This window comes from Salvelinus fontinalis, chromosome 35 (genome assembly GCF_029448725.1).
Source record: "Salvelinus fontinalis isolate EN_2023a chromosome 35, ASM2944872v1, whole genome shotgun sequence".
Classification (NCBI taxonomy): domain Eukaryota; kingdom Metazoa; phylum Chordata; class Actinopteri; order Salmoniformes; family Salmonidae; genus Salvelinus; species Salvelinus fontinalis.
In genome coordinates, this window is record NC_074699.1 from 3,644,597 (window position 1) to 3,662,811 (window position 18,215).

At 41.0% G+C, this 18,215-nt stretch overlaps 2 protein-coding genes across 23 annotated transcripts in view; one reads left to right on the top strand and one right to left on the bottom strand.

Annotated features, from left to right (window-relative positions):
* LOC129834255 (gamma-butyrobetaine dioxygenase-like) overlaps positions 1 to 4,155 on the top strand; it is a 27,992-nt gene extending 23,837 nt beyond the window's left edge. Inside the window, exon 8 of the mRNA XM_055899088.1 lies at positions 215 to 4,155. Coding sequence (XP_055755063.1) covers positions 215 to 375 — 161 coding nt within the window. The 3' untranslated portion in view covers positions 376 to 4,155. The remainder of the gene's footprint in view (positions 1 to 214) is intronic.
* LOC129834252 (MAP kinase-activating death domain protein-like) overlaps positions 3,763 to 18,215 on the bottom strand; it is an 83,626-nt gene continuing 69,173 nt past the window's right edge. For 21 of the 22 annotated variants that reach the window (XM_055899066.1, XM_055899086.1, XM_055899084.1 and 18 more), the window contains 4 exons: positions 18,036 to 18,142; positions 14,845 to 14,914; positions 7,331 to 7,377; positions 3,763 to 5,496 (listed from right to left, as the gene is read on the bottom strand). In XM_055899066.1, the coding sequence (XP_055755041.1) occupies positions 5,383 to 5,496; positions 7,331 to 7,377; positions 14,845 to 14,914; positions 18,036 to 18,142 (338 nt within the window). In that variant the 3' untranslated portion in view covers positions 3,763 to 5,382. The remainder of the gene's footprint in view (positions 5,497 to 7,330; positions 7,378 to 14,844; positions 14,915 to 18,035; positions 18,143 to 18,215) is intronic. The other variant, XM_055899080.1, reaches the window with a different exon arrangement.

The window sequence follows — 18,215 nt, forward strand, 5'->3', positions numbered from 1 at the left end:
ATTGTAAAATATTTAATTCATTGTAGTTACAAATGTTGTAGAGATGGTAGACTTACCGTCTATGACTAATCTTTTATGTGACATACTGTACTAGCACTTAAGAGTGCTAGTATTCGTTAGCCTATTAGCCTATTCGTTTGAACTTTCATCTTGAAATATCTGTATAACATTGGTTGAGTACTGAGTCGCCATTTCCCTCCACCTCCTCCTGCAGGCGACCTGGTCACCTTTGACAACTGGCGCCTGCTCCATGGGCGGAAGAGCTTTCAGAGCCACCCAGACCGGGTGAGGCACCTGGAGGGAGCCTACCTGGACTGGGACGAAGTCATGTCTCGCCTGCGGATACTCTGCAAGTCTGTCCACGGAGAGAGCTAGACCCGCCAAGCCCCCAGAGCGAAGCCTCCTTCAACTATATAGAACCGCATCAATCTACAACAGGGCTCGCCAACCCTTTTCCTGGATAGCTACCGTCATGTAGGTTTTCACTCCAACCCTAATCTAGTGCACCTGATTCTATTAATTAGCTTGTTGATAAGTTGAATGAATCAGTTTAGTTGCAACTGGGAGTGAAAACCTACAGGAGGGTATCTCTCCAGGAACAGGGTTGGAGAGCCCTGATCTACAGAATTTCTGAGCGGCCAAAAGAGGCAGATGCTAATTGTCTAGTGGGCTACGGCTACTCGTGTGTGAGTCAAGATGGCTGCCAGTTTTTTGAACAGAGTGACAATTGGGCAAAGTGCAAGAAGATGGGGAAAAGGGTTGAGCACTCCTAAATGATACACACTCCCCTTTATAAGTGCTAACAGAGGCATAGAAGCTGTTTATGAGTAGCATACCTATGAAGAATCTGTCTTACTGTATGAAGCCGGTAGACTATAGTGTCTTTGTTCCTAGGGTTGTGTAAGCGAAAATATTGACCTATCTTTCCCTTTGCTCTAATCTATTTTTCTATCGGCCTGTGTTCTGGTGGTCATAATTTGGCAGCACTTTACTACATCAATGTCTTAAGGGTGTCACGTCAACAAGAGGTGATGAAGTTTTTTCTACCTCTTGTATCCAGTAGTATAGTTCAGTTTCAGCCATCTAACCTTAAGACAAAAAAAGTGTATAGCACTAGTATCAGCCCCACAAATCAATCATTTTTTAATAACTTTCTTTACAATAACTCTTCGTACGTAAAATGTATGCACATGCAAGTTTGGATAAAAGCATAAGCTATGGGATTAATCTAAATTTACAGAATGGTTACCTGAATGAAATTGGGTGAAGGTCATGCTTTTTCAATTTCAGTCAAGGGGAGGGTTTAGTATTTTTTTTGTTATCTAGTCCAGGGGGAGGGTCATGTAATTTATCAATGTTTTAGAATAACTTTTCTCAGATTTTTCGCTGGGTGCTCAATATCAAGTGTGCATATAGACTCTTTAGTGTAGTCTCCATCAAATGATCCATAGCCTATAGGCTACGAAGTGCATGCTCAGAGAAGCACAGAGCAAAGTTATATTTCTAAGATGGCTGATGATGGTGTAAATACAACTAGGCTGCGTTACACACCGCAATGGATATTCCAATCCGGAGCCCCTGCCTGCTCTGGCTGATCAAAAACGTTTTTGTGTGCTGCCTAACCAATGGCTGTGCTGTGTAGGGCTACAGTGGCAGTTCAGGAGGCTTCTACAAATGTCAAAATGGACTAGCTAGTATGGACTAGTCTATGTTCTGTTCAGTTTGAGAAGGAGAGCGCAACAATATTTCTCGCCCATTATGTATTTATCAGAGTCATTGACCTCACAAGAAGCCAGACTCGAGTAACTTACATCGTGTCGCTGAAACTTGAAGCAGCAGCCACCGTATCAATCAATCAGAAATAGACAGCTCATGGTGCTGAAAGTAGGCATAATTCATTTCAGCAGTCTTCATTTGAATGAGACTTTGCTAACAACAAGAGGTCTTTGTGTTGGAACCAATTTCTTCCTATTTAAGAAATAAGAGGTAGGCCTACCTGTTTGATAGATGAAATTAGGCAATAGAATGCTATATCCATAGATTTGTCGCTCAATTACTCCAACCTCTATGTCAATGACAGGCTGTTAAGTTAAAACCAAGACTTGACGGAGTATGAAAGGGGATACGAATTGACGGGGTATGAAAGGGGATGCCATCGTCCTACCTTTTATTAAAGAAAATAGCAAAAAGCACCGACTTTTGTTCGCTTAAGATTTGTAATAAAATTAAACTGATCCGATTTATATAAAGTGATGTATAACAGTGCCTTGTCCCGAGATGCTTTATGCTTGTGTTCAGAAACAAGCATGAAGGTGTAAAATACCCGGGAAAGACATTACTTCATGCATATGGGAATATCACTGTTTCGTTTTTTTGACATTGAGGCTGAGATTCAACCTTTTTATAGCCCGATAAGACATAAGACTTTGCTTGGGAAGTAATTTAATTCTGCCACTATCAATTGATTAAGCTATTCACTTTCTGTAGGCTAAAATAATGTTTAAACCACAGAAGAACAGAAGCCAGCAGTTAAAGCTTACATTTTGATGCGTCGGTAAGTCTACTCTGTCTGGGTTGGAAAGGTAGGCCTACTCTGTCTGGGTTGGAAAGGTAGGCCTACTCTGTCTGGGTTGGAAAGGTAGGCCTACTCTGTCTGGGTTGGAAAGGTAGGCCTACTCTGTCTGGGTTGGAAAGGTAGGCCTACTCTGTCTGGGTTGGAAAGGTAGGCCTACTCTGTCTGGGTTGGAAAGGTAGGCCTACTCTGTCTGGGGTGGAAAGGTAGGCCTACTCTGTCTGGGTTGGAAAGGTAGGCCTACTCTGTCTGGGTTGGAAAGGTAGGCCTACTCTGTCTGGGTTGGAAAGGTAGGCCTACTCTGTCTGGGTTGGAAAGGTAGGTCAAACTTTTGAAAGTACCATGTTTAGATTCCTAATGACGTCTCAGATTTAATTATTTGCAAACAAGACACGGATTTGGCATTGGAGAAATATTGTAAGATTAACACTTAAGCCTCTCTGCTAATGTTTAGAATGAAATTTCGGTAATTTGTGTGGTATTTAAAAATACATGTGAAATTATGAATTTAATTACATTTTTATAAAAGGCTTCTTTTTTTTTTTTTTTTTTAAACCTGGCAAATATGATCGATTAATGCAATGCTTTTACTATAAAAGGAGATGTTTCCACCCCTAGGCTACTCTTGTCCATGGTGGTCTGCATGCTTCTGGCCCGCAGCACAGTGCGATATCAAAATTCCGGCATTGCCATGTAATGCTTACAGGATGAAGAACAGTTTATAAAAGTGCGTATCTAAGGTGCAGGTACAATATATTTTGCAGAAGGGAGGGCACTCCATTTTCATTTTAAAGAGGTTTGATTTTCTCCATGTAACCCTTTATTATAAATAACTCGTCCTCTTCAGTACACGTGCATGTTGAAAGCCACATTGTGCAACTTGGCATTTACTCCAGTTCCAGTACAAACAAATATTTGCTATTCAGTTACAATCGTCTATTCTTTATTACCAATATAGTTAATGCTAACAGCACTCATTGTAATAATTTCAGGTGATATGGGAGTCAGTGCCTTCACAAATGTGTTAATTTAAAAAAAGGGTATTGTCTGAGACCATGCTAGTATTGCATTAAATCTTCACAAATATTACTCTAGATTTCATTCTTATGTTTTCCAAATATATGTATGCACATTGGATATGTGCTACATCATTTTGGTGTTCATCCAAACTTTGAGACAAAATGGAGGGCTTTAGTTGACAACTTTTATTTTGATATTGCCAAAGCTGTACATGTTCTATAAATACTTATTTCAAACACAAATATTTACAACCTTTTCAATTATTCCATCACTTTCTCTCTCAACAGCAGTAGGCTAGCTAACACAATAATAGGGTTGGTTGGTTTCAAATGCTCCCGTTTCGTAATGTTCTCATTATATGTAACTAGTCTAACAAACTATACTATTATGTTCTGTTACCGTTTTGAGACAATCCTCATCCAGCTACTCTCATATTTACACCAGTGTTTTTATTGTCAAGAATGAAATACCTTTAAATACCTCTCATGGAAGTTGTAACAATATTTTTCTTACACACGCATTTCATCTCTAAAAAATAAAAGCCACGTAAACATTAAAAACAATATCCTGATCATATCGTATTATTCATATATTGCTGATCTGGCAAAACAACACACTGCATGTATGCACCACTTACAGTTGGGCTAGATTGGATTTATTTATCTTACTACAATACAGACACAACATGAAGACTTAACACACCTCTCCAACAGACAAAACCATAACAGCAGTAGGTTTACACATCTCTACAATCTCCAAATAGTGATTTCGCACATATAAACAATAGGTCATCATATTTATTTACTTCAATAAATATGTACGACAATGAAGTCCTTTTTTACAATCTTTGCTCTTTGTAAGCCAGAATTGCCAAGATTTAAAAAAAATCTGAACAATGATCAGGCTCTGGCGAACTACGTAAAGTATTGCACATCTAGTGAATAAACCACACTTTGCAAAACATCTTATGGTGGAATGTACAGCATTTTTTCTCTCCATAGTAACATGCAATTCAATACAGAGGACCACAGACAAGACATTTGACAGTAGTTTAGCCTCACTGGGCAAGCTAAAGAGAGATGCACACATCTTGGACCACACAAGATATTTTGGGATCAAAAGGAATAAAAGCTTTTACGTGCAGTGTTTGATGCACCATGCAGAAGTAGCATTTATTAACAAAGTGACAACCGTCAGTACTAGAATGCTTTTTAAACGTTTCACCGGTTTGGACTTGGACAGACTGGAGTTTTACAGTAGTAGCACATATAATATTCATCACAGTCATAGGGAGTGGAGCAGAGTGTGGACGGGGCGGTTGGTTGCTTTCTTATCAACTTGCAGAGCTGTGCCTCACACCCCTCCCCCTTACTGTCTCCATCCCATTAAAAACAACCAATGAGACCTTGGCAGCAGGCCAGGACGAGAGAAGGACACTGTCTCAGAGGGGACAGAGATGGGGGACGGACGGACCTCACCTTGAAGATCAAGCAAGCTTACGGCCAAGACATCAGGCTGGGCCTGTATGGGAGGAGCCTAGTGGACGTGACCATCGTTGGGAAGGGTACACACGATGCCACAGACCAGGGTTCACATATACATACACACAACATAGGGATTTTACTTACATGGCGAGGCGCAAAGAGGAGAGGGTATTTCTTGGAGATGTACTTACAGGGTGCAAAGAGGAGTAAAGAGGTGTGTGTCATAGAACTCAATGTCATAGTAGGACCGAGATTCCACTTTGTTGCAGAGTGAGAGGCACGGGGGGGATGGGGGGCGGTCGTAGACTAGCTGGCCAGGGGTCTTGGAGATAGAAGCTTGGGCTTGCCTTCTGCTTCCTTCCCCTTCACCGCAGCCACGTAGGAGAAAAGGCAGAGGACGGAGTAACAGATCTGGTGTGCCTGTTTGAGAGAAAGAAAAAGGTCAAGCTACCTGTGGCATAGTTATACTACTTCTGCCACCTTTCACTTTATTATTTGATGTCATGGCTCTGTAGAATTTACACTAATCGTTATGAACAATAAGGGGATTACATTATTTTAAAATACTTAGAGATTAAATAAAAAGGCTCCTTGAAAAAAATGAATATTACATGCATTTTAGCAGTTATGTCAAAGGGATTACTCTTCATAATCATGTCAGGACATACAGTTTAAGTCGAAAGTTTACATACACCTTAGCCAAATACATTTAAACTTTGTTTTTCACAAATCCTGACATTTAATCCTAGTAAAAATTCCCTGTCTTAGGTCAGTTAGGATCACCACTTTATTTTAAGAATGTGAAATGTAAGAATAACAGTACAGAGTGATTTATCACATTCCCAGTGAGTCAGAAGTTTACATACACTCAATTAGTATTTGGTAGCATTGCCTTTAAATTGTTGAACTTGGGTCAAATGTTTTGGGTAGCCTTCCACAAGCTTCCCACAATAAGTTGGGTGAATTTTGGCCCATTCCTCCTGACAGAGCAGGTTTGTAGGCCTCCTGCCTCACACACGCTTTTTCAGTTCTGCCCACAAATTTTCTATAGGATTGAGGTCAGGGCTTTGTGATGGCCACTCCAATTGCTTGACTTTGTTGTCCTTAAGCCATTTTACTTTGGAAGTATGCTTGGGGTCATTGTCCATTTGGAAGACCCATTTGCGACCAAGCTTTATGAAGTGAAGTGCACCAGTCCCTCCTGCAGCAAAGCACCCCCACAACATGATGCTGCCACCCCCGTGCTTCACGGTTGGGATGGTGTTCTTCGGCTTGCAAGCCTCCCCCTTTTTCCTCCAAACATAACGATGATCATTATGGCCAAACAGTTCTATTTTTGTTTCATCAGACCAGAGGACATTTCTCCAAAAAGCTTTGTCCCCATGTGCAGTTGCAAACCATAGTCTGGGTTTATTATGGTGGTTGTGAAGCAGTGGCTTCTTCCTTGCTGAGCGGCCTTTCAGGTTATGTCGATATAGTACTCATTTTACTGTGGATATAGATCCTTTTGTACCTGTTTCGTCTAGCATCTTCACAAGGTCCTTTGCAAATCAATCCCAGAACAACAGCACTTTTCGCACCAAAGTACGTTCATCTCTAGGAGACAACGCGTCTGCTTCCTGAGCGGTATGACGGCTGCGTGGTCCCATGGTGTTTATACTTGCGTACTATTGTTTGTACAGATGAACGTGGTACCTCCAGGCGTTTGGAAATTGCTCCCAAGGATGAACCAGACTTGTGGACGTCTACAATTTTTTGCTGAGGTCTTGGCTGATTTCTTTTGATTTTCCCATGATGTCAAGCAAAGATGCACTGAGTTTGAAGGTAAGCCTTGAAATACATCCACAGGTACACCTCCAATTGAATCAAATGATGTCAATTAGCCTAACAGAAGCTTCTAAAGCCATGACATTTTCTGGAATTTTCCAAGCTGTTTAAAGGCACAGTCAACTTAGTGTATGTAAACTTCTGACCCACTGGAATTGTGATACAGTGAATTATAAGTGAAATAATCTGTCTGTAAAAAATTATTGTGTCAGGCACAAAGTAGATGACCTAACTGACTTTCCAAAAATAGTTTGTTAACAAGAAATTTGTGGAGTGGTTGAAAAATGAGTTTAATGACTCCAACCTAAGTGTATGTAAACTTCCGACTTCAACTGTATATGCAACGCAGTACTGTTAAAACAGATCTGGTGGCTATTGAATGCCAAGGGTATGGCATCAGCTACAAGAGCGGAAGAGTTTAACTCACCATGGGTGTCTTGTACTTGTGGATCACCACTTCTTTAGTTTCAGGAACTACAAGTGCAGGTGCAAGAGACAAAACAAAGGATTCAAGAGGTTGAAACCACCCTTCAAGAAAGAGTGTTAGAGCTGGGGGTTGCAGCGGGTGTAGCATGTGATTAGAGTTTTCAGACTATGAGAGGTTACGCAAAAGAGGCTGTGGGCCAAGAGTCCACACAAGTACTGAACTGGTTCAGAGTTCATACTTAGCTCGAAAATTATGCTACCTGATTTGCTTTGGGCATATGCTAGATTGGATCGAATCAAAAACACGGACACGCTTCACTTGGGCATGATGAAAATCTGAAGTCTAAGACGGTGGATACTCTCATATACTATCTGAAAATGTGTGGCATTTTCAAAATTACCTTTCTGCCACTGCTAGGTCTAGCAAATATATTTGATATTTAAGGGGGAAGGACAGTAGAATCAAAGTGCAACTTTGGGTGGTTCTTGTAGGCAAAATACGTTCTTCGTAAATCATCTCAAATTATAGTCTTTGCGAAGCGAAGTTCAATAATGCGCTAAGAAAGCCACTGTAGGTAGCTAGCCAGCTAATAAGCTAGCTAGTGCACTAGAAGAATGAAGAATCCCCATCTCCCTCAGTCACCAGCAGGGTTGGGTAGGTTACTTTCTTATTGTAATCTGTTACTACCTGTCCAAAATTGTAATCAGTTAAGTAACCTTTGGATTACCCAAACTCAGTAACATAGTTGATTACTTTTGGATTACTTACCCCTTATGAGGCATTAGAAGCAGTGGTGTGTAGTCATGGATACCAAGGGAAGCCTGGCTTCCTTGAAAAATTGACAAAGAAATATATCTTTCGTCTCTTTGTGTTTTCAGAATTGTCCTTCAATTCGCAAGAGGCTGAATGTATATCATGGAGAAAGCATCCGAGAGAGCGACACAGCGCCCCTTTGTCTCCGTATGTGTAGGCCATCTATCTGATGCTGTCTGGTCTTTTTAATTAATTTTTGATTTATTTCACCTTTATCTAACCAGGTAGGCCAGTTGAGAACAAGTTCTCATTTACAACTGCGACCTGGCCAAGATAAAGCAAAGCAGTGCGACAAAAAACACAGAGTTACAGTCTTAAAGAGTATGACATTGTTGCCTCCCGTAGCATTGAATGCAAGGGAAGCCAGCGAACATTTGGCCTCCCTTGATAATTTTGTAATGAAAATAATAGCCAATCAGCGTTCCGCTGAACTGAGTGAGCTCAACTGTGAATGCTCCTGGCGCACCAAAAAAAAGTATCAAGGGACGCCAGTTTGAATTTGGCTTCACTTCTTTCACATCGCTTCAAGAAAAATACATAATTGACAGAAACAACTTCAATTGTTGCATCTTGTGTTGTCCTACGGTGGATAGCTAGCTAAAATTGGCCATTTCCTTGCCATGGATGGAGATAGGGATTTGGTTTTACTTAATTCTCCGTATTGGCCAATGATTATAAAAGCAATTCTGATCCAGCCATAAATTCAGACATTGTGCCCCTGGACTGAGAGGTTGGAAGTTCAATAGCTATGTAGCTACTGTATATGTAGAAGGATAATGTTAACTAGCTAATGTTGCCCACGAAAAGGAAGTTAGGCTAGCGAGCAAGCATTTTAGCCAGGTAGCCTAGGACAACAAAAAATAAAAGTGTATTTTGTATGACAGTCATATACCGTTTCGTCAACATGAATGAGAGGAGGATGGCATTGGTGTTTCTCTACAAATCAAATCGTATTGGTCACATACACATATTTAGCAGATGTTATTGCGGGTGTAGTGAAACGCTTGTAGTAGGGTGAGTCAACATGTTTTTCTCTGCATACACACAAATCAGAACAATGGACAGCCACATCATATTTAGCTTATGTTGATCAGACTATATTGTTTTTGGTATATTTTAGTTGTCACTACTAGACTAGGCATAGATGATTTGATGATGTTGAAGTTGAAATGGTGCTGGAATAATGGAGGCAGCTCCTGTTTTCTTTGCAACTTGCGGTAACTCTCCTTAGTTCTAAATCAATAGTTTAGTTGTCCGAAAATGTCGTAAACATTAACTTGCTTGACCATGCTGTAGGTCACGTAACTGTTTGTTACATGCCATATACTTTGTGGACTTCACCGGACAGATGTCGCTCTCCGGTTTTGGGATGAAACAAAGGTGTGGTTGAATTCAGGGGCGCAACTTTGGTTTTAGAAGTAGGGGTGACACTTTTTTAATCCTGTCAGATAAATATTCCAAACAGCCTCCCCGATCGCTCGGAGGCGTCCGCATGGTCCTGGCTTCCCCAGTGATATTACCCATGCATCACTACCGAGAAGAAGACAAAAAGTTTCCAAATGCATTTGGTGATTGTCATTGTAGTCTCTGACTGTGTCCTTTTCCCAATGCTGAATTGAGAGAAAACGTTGTCATATGTAATCCTCTAAAGTATCTACAATCTGATTACAATATTTTTTGCTATGCCTGTTGTATATCCCCACAGATAACTTTATACTGCGTCATTGCCATCTTGCCTTTGCCAACTTATCCCGGTCAGCCTATGCTAGTTCCCAGTTAATGTAGCCTTGCTACTCACCTTTATATATTGTCTATTACAAATGAATATATCAGTATTGGGTTACAACATATAGTTCACCTTCCTTGTTTCGCTGCATATTATGTAGGCTTCCATTACTGTTCCTCTGACTGGTCTATTCACCGTTGAGGTAAACCGTGGTCAGAACAGTATTTTGTTATATCCATTACAGCCATGTACAGGTTTATATTCCATCAAATCTTACTTCTATCCCTTTTGTTACCATGTATGCTTACACCCTGCATGTTATTTGTGCCTGTACATTCCTATTCTACAGTGTTGTATGTAACTGTAGGCCATTTAGGCAGTTCACCATTTGTGCCTGTTAATCTCTATGGAAAAATAAGGCACTCACTAGGCTGCAGTCCAAATACGCGATTTTTACCCCATCAGCCCTTGGTCTAGTAACATTCCCTCGGGGAATCCCCATTGAAACCGGATGTAGTTTGATTGCCACCTTAAATGGAGGTCAAATTCACAAACGTTGCCCCCTTGGCCCTCGATTTTGCTTGACGGAGCGAGTGAAGAATTTGTCACTTGCAGGGTTGATATGACCCACAATTCAATGCAAACTGTAGTCACATGTCAAACTCTGGTGGCCGCAAAGTTATACATTTAATCAACAAGGCTGCTTTTTCGGCATGCCAGAAAAAATGAACCTAACTTGATAAAAAATATATCTAGACAACATTGATTTTAGCGTTGTAAAATTGGCTTAGTCTCATAGTGAGGAGCCTATAAACAGTAGATTCATAAACATATTTTTGGGGAATTCTGAAATTTGTATACACAACCGGACGTGATTGGGAGTCCCATAAGCCAACGTACAATAGGCCCAGCGTCGTTAACATTAATAGCCTTAGGTTGGTTGTTTTGAAGCTCAACTTCAAGATTTCCACCAAGGACGTTGCCTCTTCGATCAACACTCTCCCTCGCTTGGGCAAGGGACATTTAAGGAACACTCGGATGTGACGATGTAAAATGCCAGTCAAGGGCTTAGAGTTCAGGGCCGAGGGCTGTCTACTTTGAGTTTGAAACGCAGCCGTTAAGAGTTCTCGTTTTCTAGCACCGCCCTTTCTGGCATGTTCACGGATGTCAGTCAGCCTTTGCAATTAGAGCTATTACAGAGCTCGCCTAGTGGCATGGTTTATATGCATATTGTTTACATGTGTATCACCTATTATGTATATATACCAACCACATATTACATATGCATATTTCTTAGGTATTCTTGCAATTATGTTTGTGTACATTCCTTATGACTATTTATGCATATTCTTTTCTGTATGTTTATGCATATTTTCACTGCTTACTTCCTATTGTATACCTATGTCAATGTTTTATCTAGTGAATTATTAGACATGACTAATATTGTATTATCATTCCTTTTCTCTAGTAGAAATTTGTACTACTACATATTCACCATTATTCTGGTTACACAGTGAATCAACGGCTTGCATCGTCTTTTTGACCCGAAGACACAGGGGCTAGGGTCGCACTCCCAGGGCATTACACACAGTATTCTACAAGCTATGCTGACTGGCAAACAGCCACTGCTAAGTTAGGTAGCTAGCCATCATCTTTCAAGCTAACGATGGAAAACTGCTTGTGTGAATATAACTTGGGGACAGTTTGGTTATGTTTCCACCATGTCTGCATACCAGACTACCATCTTGATGACTGTCTGCATAGTTCACCAGAGATGAGTTCGCAAAGTTAGAGAATTTAGTCTGCCCGGTCCACAGCATGCGGCCAACTGCAAACACCTCTGACAAACAGCTGGCTAGTTTGTTTATTTAGCTTCGTTTCCGAGAACCACCCAAACTTCGACCTCGCTTCTAGCTTGCTGCCAGCTTTATCCTTGTGGTACATGTCAAACAGTATACCTGTATGAGCTGGCTCAGTTTCTCACCTGATAAAAAATATATACACTACCGTTCAAAAGTTTGGGGTCACTTAGAAATATCCTTGTTTTTGAAAGAAAAGCATTTTTTTTGTTCATTAAAAAAACTAAATTATTTAGAAATACAGTGTAGACGTTGGAAATGAGTATTGTAGCTGGAAACGGCATATCTCAGACTGGCCAATAAAAAGAAAAGATGAAGATGGGCAAAAGAACACTGGACAGAGGAACTCTGCCTAGAAGGCCAGCATCCCAGAGTGAACTCTTCACTGTTGACATTTAGAATGGTGTTTTGGGGTACTATTTAATGAAGCTGCCAGTCTGTTTCTCAAACTAGAGTCACTAATGTACTTGTCCTCTTGCTCAGTTGTTCACCGGGGCCTCCCACTCCTCTTTCTATTCTGGTTAGAGCCAGAATCCCTTCTGTACACAGCATTGTATGAGATCTTCAGTTTCTTGGCAAATTCTCGCATGGAATAACCTTCATTTCTCAGAACAAGAAGAGACTGACGAGTTTCAGAAGGAAAGTTATTTGTTTCTGTCCTTTTTGAGCCTGTAATTGAACCCACAAATGCTGATGCTCCAGATACTCAACTAGTCTAAAGAAGGCCAGTTTTATTGCTTTTTTAATCAGAACAGCAGTTTTCAGCTGTGCTAACATAATTGCAAACGGGTTTTCCAATTATCAATTAGCCTTTTAAAAATATGGTTGCTGATAATGGGCCTCTGTGCGCCTATGTAGATATACCATAAAAAAAAATCTGCCGTTTCCAGCTACAACAGTCATTTCCAACATTAACAATGTCTACACTGTATTTCTGATCAATTTGATGTTATTTTAAATGGACAAAAGATGTGCTTTTCTTTCAAAAACAAGGAAACTTATAAGTGACCCCAAACATTTGACCGGTAGTGTAGGTTCTGTTGTTCCCTAAAAAGTGGTTTTTACTGCCCCCATTACTTACTGTTTCTAGATTTGTCTTGGTGAATAGATTCAACTGTTTGTAGCAGCAAGCCATTTGAACACAGGCATCAAAATGATTGTGTAAAGAAGGACATATGTGGCCCACGGAAAAGGAAAGAACTCCCACTTAATGGCTTGAAAATACAAAAACCATCAGTGTCACACAGTGTGAGCAAATGTGTACAGCAACAACAATGTAAAACAATGTGGAGAATGGGAAAGAAACAAAGCAGGACATTATAGGGAAGAAACTAAGTGTGTCAACCAAGAAACTGAATGCTTAAAGACACAAATACATAAGCTGTTAAAGGGATACTTTGGGATTTTGGCATTGAGGCCCTTCATCTACATCCCCATTGTCAGATTAATTTATGGATACAATGTTTATGTCTCTGCTTGCAGTTTGAAGGAAGTTGCTAACTGGCGTCAGCGCAATGACTGGAAGTTTATGGGCTCACGAAACTACATCCACGCAGGAAACAGAGACATAAAAATGGTATCCACGAGTTCATCTGACTCTGGGGAAGTAGACAGCCAAAATCCCCAAGTGTCCTTTTAATGAGGCCCAACTCCGTAGACCAAGCTCAAAGCCAGTGTCGGTGGACAGACTTTTCATTAGTAACTGTGAACCTATGAAAGAGGGGACAATGATAAGTAGGGGTCGGAAAAAAGGGGGAGGGAATGGGGGGCAGTCAAAGCGCTCTGCTCCCCACATTGTCAAGACGCCAGGTTTCTTGGCCTCAAAACCCCAAAGCACTGAGGAAAAAAAACAACACTAGAGGGGTTTGCTTTTTTAAAGTGATGGAGAGGAGCAGAAAGTTTCAGTTTAATAAACGGTCAGGACAGGAAGAAACTCAGCCAAGGTTTACAAGAAAGGAACGAGGGGGATTCGGCATAAAGAATGAAGGGGATGAGAGAAGGCGGGAACGGAGAGGAGGAATGCTCTTACGTAAGGGAAAGGAGAAGAGAAAGGTGACAGCACTTTACCTGCTGGAGAATGAAGGTTTTCATAGCGGCAAGGATGAGGGTAACGTGTTACAAAAGCAGCACAGAGACACGGCAGTAACCCAGTCCAGCGCTGATATAAATGGGGGCTATAACCTCACAGATCTAGGCCTCTCCTAACAATCTCATTGGTCACTGGTTGTCTGTTTCAAATATGGCAGTATAAACAGACACGATAAACCATCTACTGTACACATCTTGAAGGAAATGCTCTAAATACTAGCCTTGGTCTCAGGAAAGGAATCACTAATCGCATTTAGTAGGCACCATTGAGAGAAAACGTTTTGAAATGGCTGAGATACTACCTGAACGTGCCTAAGAAAGTACATTTTCCTTTTCTTTCTGAAAACATTTTTTTGTGCCTACTCAACACAAATGTGGCCATTTCCAGCAAGTTAGCATCCTTCCATCCTGAAGATCGAGCGAGATAATTCAGTTTCAACTGAGAACATCATTAACGTACGTGTCCTTTATTCCTAATGAGCGTTTAAAACAGTTCAAATACGATCTGTGGCTCCGCTTCCCTCTGCTCTGGGCTTTGATGAATTTCCCTCTCACGCACATAGCATCTTATTTGGTCGAGTGAACCCTAAAAACGATTTCCTACCCTAAAGCTCTAATTTCCAACATTTGATCCTTACAAAAGTCTGATGCAGAAACAAGCTGTGCATCAAGTCTTCCATCATAACACAGCAGGCCTGACTCCTAAGACCTCATGGTTAAAAACTAAAAACACAAGATAAAGACAGAAATCTCACAAATAAGGCTGTTTTCTCTTGTTTTATAATTCAGCGAATAAATCTGAAAATAAGCAAACATTCATATTTGTGAGAGCTGGACTTCTCAAATTGCAAAATGAAACTAGCTAACTCTAGCGCTGACTATAATTTGCCCTGAGGTAAGCAAGAGCTGTTGTGAATCCACTGAACCCCGAGTCGTTGCAGTTGCTAACGCTGTGCGTCAAGATTGCGTTTGTCGTGAGTTACTGCCGTGTCGAGTACAGACCTAGAATCAATAGATGTGGTAATTACCAAATTCCTCCAGGACAAAGACTCCCTTCACAGTATTGCACTTTTTAATGTGATTCAGCTCTATGAAAACCTAAAACAAAAAAAACAAAAAAACAACAAGACAGAACATTAGTAACTCAATGACAACATGCTGAAATTAAACATTTCAGAGAGAAAATGAACAACGTTTAAATTCTCATCTAGTCAATACTAAAAGGGAAAGAATACAGAAGATGGTATATGCAAGCTTTTAAACGCTACCAAAATGAAATGGGACAGCACAAAACAGAAGTTTCCATGTTTGAATGCTTACATGGGCTGGGGTTAGGTGAGTAGAAATGCATTGTGGAAAGGTCTATGATGAAGTGAGTGCTATTAATGATTACTTGCTGAATGAAACTATAATATGGCAATTTGTTCACACTATAGTGCCTTAGCTAAACTGTGCATCAGCAAAGCTATTGTGGCCATTTGTTGTCAACAGTGAAGCAATGGCGACTGCTAATTAATTTCCGTTTTCCCTACTAATGCAAATGCACTGTGACCCATGTAATGCTTAGCATACATGGAAATTCCATATGAAAACAGAGATGAGGACACATAACATAAAGTTTACCACACACAGCTAAAGAAATTGAGGAAAACGAACCCAACAAAAAAGTCATAACCGCTAACAAGCAAACACGGCAGAGGTTGTGTACCTTCCGCTCCTTGCAGGGGGAGAGAGCATGGAAGAGAAACGGTTTGGATTATTACCGGACAGAAGAGCACAAACACTGGACGGCGCTCAAAGAGGGCGCGGCACTATCCCCCAAAAACGATCAACATAACGGACGGGACTTGACGTATTAACAGCTATCAATGCCAATATACCTGCCACAGAAAATTCTACTGGAATGATGAAGTGCTAAACTAAAGTACAAAAAAATGAAAAAATAACTACTGAAAGTTGGTCTAGTCTATACTTTAAACAGCTGGACTTTTTTTTTGGTTCGTTACTGGGCCTAACCCAGAAAATGACATAATTACTACCAGTTTACCAAAACCAATCTCTGGTTGTAATGACATAATTTCAACCAGTTTTGACTGCTGGGAATCCATTCCCGCCCCCCATGCCCTCCATGCCCCCTCCTCCAGCAACGAGGGCTGGCAACAACAGCTCAGTAGTACAGGTACAAGAGGGCAGTCAGCCACATCGCCTCCCCAACAAAACAGGCTGCCCCCTATAACAACCTCACCACTCTGTAACATGCCCGCGTATTTAACCCTACGGTGACCCATGTCTGTCACTGGAAGCTTGGGTGGGTCTGCACTGGCAAAATGTAATGGTTCGGCATTAAAAGTTCTTCACAACAAGACAGTTAAGTGTTTTTTTGTAATGTTTTATTGCATGAATGAGGTCTAATGAATATGACATCTACTACTGGTGCATACGCTCCTGCAGAGCTGACGTTGGAAAAAGAGGTGGTTTGAACTCTCCAAGCAGCATCTCAATGAGAACTATGACCATTATCGTACAATCAGGTTGCACAAAGGTATGTGTTGTTCCTAAAAGGCAAATTAGGCTAAGTTGTCTGTAGTAGGGGAAGGGTATTATAACATTGACTGTGGTACCCTTGTTAAATTCTATGATGATGATGATGAAACTGTTCTTCAACCATAGCACTGTGTTCTAACCTGTTTGTGCCTTCTTTTTGAAGCAACACTATCAAATACACTCTCGATTGGCCACTCCAATGTCTAGCCTTAATTCCTTTCAATTAGGTGCACTGTGTGATCTAAAGAAATCAAGAAAGCAGTTCAAAGAGCTAGGACCTTTCATAAAGAAAGTAGTGGTCAAAAACATTGTTTTCTATTCTACTACAATTGAGTATTACTTTATGAGTAGGCATTCCCATGTGTTGATTCAATGTGTTTTTGCCCCAATCCTACAGTGTGATATGTCCAGTATGTTTCTTCACTATGGTTATATTAAATGAGTGCCACTCCTATGACCCTCAGTCACTATAATTGTTATTTCAGATTCCAAGCATTTCCTTTGGGTCCAAAAATATCTACTTGTGACAGTGGTGAGGACTGAGGTCAATTATATTCTTACTCAAGTTGATTCAGGAAATGGAATTGCCCCAACCCCAAAAGTTGTGAATACTTGAAGTACTTTTCATCGAACTTTAATATGCAGGTCAAGGGGACAAAACTTTAAAAGGGAAAAATAAAATGGCAATTATTAATGAAAAGTCTTTGCGCAAGGTCATCTGTCTTACCTCTGATGCACAAATCTCTCTTACACAAACGACAAGGTTTGGGCACCACAACTAAGAATGCTAATTATTAACAGACTATTTTAGCATTTATATATTTTTTAAAAATTATGTCCAATTATGATTATTTAAAATTTAAAAAATGTACCCCTTTTTTCTCCCAAATTTCATGATATTCAATTGGTAGTTAACAGTCTTGTCCCATCGCTACAACTCCCAATACGGACTCGGGAGAGGCAAAAGTCAAGAGCCACGCGTCCACCGAAACACGACCTGCCAAGCCGCACTGCTTCTTGACACACTGCTGCCTTAACCCGGAGTAAACAGTGTACAGCTGGGGACCTGAAGTCCGCGTGCATGCCCCCGGCCTCGAAAAGGAGTCGCTAGAGCGTGATGGGACAAGGAAAACCCAGCCGGCCAAACTGTCCCCTAACCTGGACGACACTGGGCCAATTGTGCGCCGTCTCATGGTTCTCCCGGTCGCAGCCGGCTGCAACACAGCCAGGGATTGAACCCGGATCTGTAGTGACGCCTCTAGCACTGCGATGCAATGCATTAGACCGCTGCGCCACTCGGGAGGCCTTTAACAGAAGTGGATATGTGTTTTCATCTTGAAACATACATCTTAGTGACTGCACAAATAAATCATAGAAAGACAAAGCACAAAAATGAGTTATTCCTCTAAGGTCTTGATCAAAACAGTGACTGAAGTACCTTTAAAATGTACTCTGCTTTTTCACTCAAGTCAGTAGGCTATAAAAATGTATCAATGCCAAAGATAAACAACCATAAATGCCTTCTATTCTCTCGTTTGTTTTTTAAAGAGACCTTAGAGGAAGTGAGCCACTGTTGTGTGTGTGTGAGAGAGAAAGAAAACGAGGAGAAGAATTGCGGTGGTTGGAAGGAGGTTAAATGGTTTTGCGTGTGCGTGTGGTAATACAGGCCTCCTACCTGGCTGTGCATGAATTTGAGGTTGATGCCTTCCAGGGTGACTTGCAGCAGTCCTCCCTCGCCAGTCTTCATGTCCTGCACAGGGAACTCTCCACCCAGCTCTGGCCCTATGGAGAGAGGGACAGGTCGCTTAAACCAAAGGATCCCTCCCCTATCCATTTCGCTGTACATCCCTTTCGA